Genomic DNA, 6,000 nt, shown 5'->3' with positions numbered 1-6,000 from the left:
AGGAAATGGCCTCAAGTTGCACCAGGGGAGGTTCAGATTGGATATTAGGAAAAATTTTTACACTGAAAGGATTATCGAGCCTTGGAATGGGCTGCCCAGGGCAGTGGTTGAGGCACCATCCCTGGAGGTATTTAAAAGACGGGTTGACATGGTGCTTAATGACATGGTTTAGTGATGGTTTTCTTATCAGTTAGGCTGATGGTTGGACTAGATGATCTGAAAGGTTCCTTCCAATCTAGACAATTCTATGATTCTCTGAAACTTAGTGAAATCATGATATTGTGATCCTTGGCTTTGGGTACCAGAGTTGCATATGATTCAGACGATACTGCTGCCAGTAACGTGTGGAGCAGATGACTGATGGAAAACAGCAGTTGTGCCGCTCTGGAGGGCAGATGTTGGGTGCTCTGGGAGGACACCTCAGGCGGACCCACAGGGGCTTCATGCACAGGGGGTGCTTGACCAGGCCCCCCAAAATGGTGGTCACCTGATGTGGCCCGGTGCCACTGATGGACTTGTCTTTGGCCCCTGGGGACACCATTACTGCAGCTAAATTTAAGCCTTCCAGTACCTAAAGGGGGCCTACAGGAAAGGTGGGGAGCAAGTCTTTGTCAGGGAGTGTGGTGATGAGGGTAATGGTTTTAAATAGAATGAGGGGCTGTTTATAGTCTAAAGGGGACCTACAGGAAAGGTGGGGAGAGAGTCTTTGTCAGGGAGTGTGGTGATGAGGGCAATGGTTTTAAACAGAATGAGGGGATGTTTATATTCAATATTAGGAAGAAATCCTTTGCTGTGAGGGTGGTGAGGCCCTGGAACAGGTTGCCCAGAGAAGCTGTGGCTGCCCCATCCCTGGAGGGGTTCAAGGCCAGGCTGGATGGGGCTTGGAGCAACCTGGTCTGGTGGGAGGTGTCCCTGCCGAGGGCAGGGGAGGTGGAACCAGCTGACCAAGGCCCCTTCCAACGCAAACCACCCTTACGTTTCTATGATTTTATATAAGATTATGAACATGGAAGATGCTGCGGGCCCCTGCAACGTCAGCCAATCTGCGCAAAGAGACCCCTTTAATCAGTTTAGGTAATTGGGCATGGCGTGCGGGGCGCGGCGGAGCTCGCTAGGGCGACACACCAGATCACCTCAGCGGCTGCCGACATCGCCTCAGCGGCCCCCATGTTGGGGGTGGGTCAGACGCCTTCCCCCGGGGGCCGTGCCCGCCTCGCTGTCGCCAGCCAATAGCCGCGCGGGAGGCGGGGCGGAAGTGGGCGGGGCTAGCCGTGCGCGGGAAGTCGGGGCGCGGCGGCAGGTAGGGGGTTTCTGGCCTTATGGCGGCGAGCGGGGGTCCTTGCCGCGGCAACCGGGCAGCAGGTCACTCTGGGAGGGGGCCTGAGGGGGGCGGCTGGGCCCTGTCCCATCCGAGGGCCGGTGGCGGCGGCGGCCTTCCACCCCCCTATTCCTTTCTTCCTTCTCCCCTTAATCAGTTTAGGTAATTGGGCATGGCGTGCGGGGCGCGGCGGAGCTCGCTAGGGCGACACACCAGATCACCTCAGCGGCTGCCGACATCGCCTCAGCGGCCCCCATGTTGGGGGTGGGTCAGACGCCTTCCCCCGGGGGCCGTGCCCGCCTCGCTGTCGCCAGCCAATAGCCGCGCGGGAGGCGGGGCGGAAGTGGGCGGGGCTAGCCGTGCGCGGGAAGTCGGGGCGCGGCGGCAGGTAGGGGGTTTCTGGCCTTATGGCGGCGAGCGGGGGTCCTTGCCGCGGCAACCGGGCAGCAGGTCACTCTGGGAGGGGGCCTGAGGGGGGCGGCTGGGCCCTGTCCCATCCGAGGGCCGGTGGCGGCGGCGGCCTTCCACCCCCCTATTCCTTTCTTCCTTCTCCCCCCGCGGTGTTGCCTCCCGCGTGGCTGAGCGCTCCTTTCGCCCCCAGGCCCGGCGGTGAGGGGAGATGGAGTTCTCCAGCGGCCGAGCGAGGCTGAAGCAGAGGCGGCTGGCGGGAGACCGGCGGGAGCTGTACCCTCACAGCCTGCAGTTCTACCTGGAGCCCCCCACGGAAAACATCTCGCTGGTGGAGTTTGAGACCTTTGCCGTCGACCGCCTGAGGCGTGAGTAGCGTCCCCGGCCCCCCGTGTCCTCCTTCCTCTTTCCCGCCCCCGAAGCTTTTGATCCTTCCTGTCATGGCTGTATGCGTTTTTGGCGGGCTCACATCCCCTCTTGGCCGGCTATTACCGTGAACTGGATGCCTGCTCCAGCTGGAGTGAACTCCCTTCAAAGGAAAGCCCGTTGCTTTCGGTATTTCGGAGCGCTATGGCCGGTTTCACAGTGAGCGTTTGGTGTGTAGCAGCCAGGACTGTATCGGATATTTTGTTTTACACTGGTGGTTTTTATGAGCATGTTTCGCTTTCTAGCTGTTGGGACCTATTTGATGTCACACAGTACAGCGATTCAGGGAGCAAGGGTTGCCCTGAACTCTGGAAAACCACTGAATCCAAGGTTTCCATCACTACAGTGGAAACGGATGTTCAGGGACTGATCCATCAGAGTTAGGTTTCTCCTTGACTGTATCGGATATTTTGTTTTACACTGGTGGTTTTTATGAGCATGTTTCGCTTTCTAGCTGTTGGGACCTATTTGATGTCTCGCAGTACAGCGATTCAGGGAGCAAGGGTCGCCCTGAACTCTGGAAAACCACTGAATGCAATGTTTCCATCACTACAGTGGAAATGGATGTTCAGGGACTGTTCCATCAGAGTTAGGTTTCTCCTCTTCCTTGTTGACAGTGTGGATCTCAGAGCTGGGTGAGCTGTTTAGGGCTTGTGGGCTACAGGGTAGGGTGGGCCAGACCTGATCCTCCGTGCTTCATACCCTTTTTTTTTGCTTCTCATACCACTAAAAGCAATTCCTGTGGCCTTACCCCATTTTCTGCGTTTCCCAAGACGTGACACTGTTAGATTTCTATTCAATATATTGTCTCTAACATGGACTTTGTCTTTTTTTCTTTTCCCCAGTGCTTAAAGTAGTTGAAAACCTCGGTGTCAGCTATGCAAAAAGTAGTGAATCATACAAAACTAAGCTGCAGGTTGAGCTCCGGAAACTTAAGTTTCCCTACAAAGTAAGTAAAAATGAAAAAAGGGAATTCTCTTGCACTTTACTCCATTTTCTTTACGCTACTTGAACCCTGAATAAAAGTACAGGTGATGAAGTACTGTTCATAAATTTTAAATTCTGTCATTTTGTCAGCATTGTAGTTCTTGTTTGAGAGTGTAGGTTCCTTTAGGACAATCCCCTTTAAAAGTCTTGCATTTATTGTCTTAAGGATGAGTGTTAATACACTGTTGAACAGCAATGATAAATTGATTGCGTATTTTTAACCCGGAAGAGATTATTTCTCTGAAAGTAGTCTTGCATTTATTGTCTTAAGGATGAGTATTAATACACTGTTGAACTTTTTAATCTGGAAGAGATTATTTCTCTGAAATAATAATCATAATCGTATGTTCTGTAGGCTTTGGCTGAGGATGACTATGAGGCAAGAAGGAAAGACCATATCTCTCATTTCATACTACGCCTTGCTTACTGTCAGTCGTAAGTACTTTCTGGATTATGCTGTACTCTTAAAATTAATTTTAAATCTATACAGATACTATATTACGCTGTTATAGACATTACAAGACAAACCATACCTCTGAACGTCCCCACATCCTTCTTTTTCCACCACCTTTTTGTTCCTGAGCATGCCATCATGTGGTATAGAATATTGCCTCTGAACGTCCCCACATCCTTCTTTTTCCTTTTTGTTCCTGTGCATGCCATCATGTGGCATAGAATATTGCTTTGGTCCACTGGGGTCAGCTGTCCTGGCTGTGTGCCCTCCCAACTTCTCCTGCTCCCCCAGCCTACTTGTTGGGGTGGTGTGAGGAGCAGAAAAGGCCTTGACTCTGTGTAAGACCTGCTCAACCGTAACTAAAACATTGAGAGTGTAGGTTCCTTTAGGACAATCCCCTTTAAAAGTCTTGCATTTATTGTCTTAAGGATGAGTGTTAATACACTGTTGAACAGCAATGATAAATTGATTGCGTATTTTTAACCCGGAAGAGATTATTTCTCTGAAAGAATAATAATCATAATCGTATGTTCTGTAGGCTTTGGCTGAGGATGATTATGAGGCAAGAAGGAAAGACCATATCTCTCATTTCATACTACGCCTTGCTTACTGTCAGTCGTAAGTACTTTCTGGATTATGCTGTACTCTTAAAATTAATTTTAAATCTATACAGATACTATATTACGCTGTTATAGACATTACAAGACAAACCATACCTCTGAACGTCCCCACATCCTTCTTTTTCCTTTTTGTTCCTGTGCATGCCATCATGTGGCATAGAATATTGCTTTGGTCCACTGGGGTCAGCTGTCCTGGCTGTGTCCCCTCCCAACTTCTCCTGCACCCCCAGCCTACTTGTTGGGGTGGTGTGAGGAGCAGAAAAGGCCTTGACTCTGTGTAACCCCTGCTCAACCGTAACTAAAACATCCTGGGATTATCAACACTGTTTTCAGCATAAATCCGAAATGCAGCCCTGTACCAGCTCCTGTGAAGAAAATTAACTTTACCATCACAGCACAGAACATTGATTTGAGTCTCTTCCTTGTGACATATTTTTTGAGGTTGAAACAACACCAGTTTTGGTTGTCAGGCTTTCTCAGTGATGGATAATTTAATTTAAATTAACTGCTGTGCTTAAACTGTTGATTACTAACCAAAGAGCTAACTATGTAAATAGGCTTTATATTATTGTCTAAAGAGAGCGCCTTGTCTGTGGCAAACTCATCCTGGGATTATCAACACTGTTTTCAGCACAAATCCTAAACGCAGCCCTGTACCAGCTCCTATGAAGAAAATTAACTTTACCATCACAGCACAGAACATTGATTTGAGTCTCTTCCTTGTGACATATTTTTTGAGGTTGAAACAACACCAGTTTTGGTTGTCAGGCTTTCTCAGTGATGGATAATTTAATTTAAATTAACTGCTGTGCTTAAACTGTTGATTACTAACCAAAGAGCTAACTATGTAAATAGGCTTTATATTATTGTCTAAAGAGAGCGCCTTGTCTGTGGCAAACTAAAACTAGCATCTCAGTTTGAGGTTTCCTGTACTGGTTCTGCTATTTTTCCATTTTTCAGTGCTATGGATGGTTGCACTGCAGGTTTTTTTTGGTGTGTGAAATCTAAGGCACAAAGTGTCTTCCTTGTGACGTTTTTTTTTGAGGTTGAAACAACACCAGTTTTGTTTGTCAGGCTTTCTCAGTGATGGATAATTTAATTTAAATTAACTGCTGTGCTTAAACTGTTGATTACTAACCAAAGACCTGACTATGTGAATAGGCTTTATATTATTGTCTAAAGAGAGCGCCTTGTCTGTGGCAAACTAAAACTAGCATCTCAGTTTGAGGTTTCCTCTACTGGTTCTGCTATTTTTCCAAATTCAGTGCCATGGATGGCTGCACTGCAGGTTTTTTTTTGGCATGTGAAATCTCAGGCACAAAGTTGGTCTCATCAAACATATTCCTTTTGCTTCAGCTTAGTTTTTGGATGGAAGTACAGAGGTTGTCGGGGCTTTATGTCCGTTAGCAGCTTTGTTACGCATCATCGTGAACCTCTGACTCTCTGCCATTGCAGTCCTTTTTTAGAATTAAAACTAGCAAATATGAAGTGTATACTGTTTTTAATTGTTAATTCAATTGCACTTTACGTTGCAATATAGTTTAAGTGAGATGAGTGTGGTGGAATACGTATTGTGATACTGTGATAGCTGATGTGACTCAAGTGCTGCGATGGATGGATACAGAATCATAGGCAAAACCAGACCATGAAGGTCTGAATAGGAGGGGTTGTGCTCTGGGCCAAGATTTGGAGCTGGAATGGATGGGGCTTTTCCTTGGAGTGGGTCACGAGGCAGTTGAGAGTTTTGGGGCAAGTGTTGGAGAGCAGACCAAGATGGCTAACAACAT

General features: G+C 48.1%; 1 protein-coding gene across 3 annotated transcripts in view; it reads left to right on the top strand.

Annotated features, from left to right (window-relative positions):
• Positions 1-1,670: 1,670 nt before the first annotated feature.
• Positions 1,671-6,000, top strand: part of PRIM2 (primase, DNA, polypeptide 2 (58kDa)) — a 118,218-nt gene continuing 113,888 nt past the window's right edge. Inside the window, exons 1-4 of one of the 3 annotated variants that reach the window (XM_014943941.1) lie at positions 1,671-1,706; positions 1,920-2,094; positions 2,998-3,101; positions 3,495-3,574. In XM_014943941.1, the coding sequence (XP_014799427.1) occupies positions 1,938-2,094; positions 2,998-3,101; positions 3,495-3,574 (341 nt within the window). In that variant the 5' untranslated portion in view covers positions 1,671-1,706; positions 1,920-1,937. The other 2 variants (XM_014943943.1, XM_014943944.1) reach the window with 2 other exon arrangements.

The sequence above is a fragment of the Calidris pugnax genome, unplaced genomic scaffold, assembly GCF_001431845.1.
Source record: "Calidris pugnax isolate Ruff unplaced genomic scaffold, ASM143184v1 scaffold105, whole genome shotgun sequence".
In the NCBI taxonomy this organism is placed as follows: Eukaryota; Metazoa; Chordata; class Aves; order Charadriiformes; family Scolopacidae; genus Calidris; species Calidris pugnax.
This window is presented reverse-complemented; position numbering and strand designations above follow the sequence as displayed.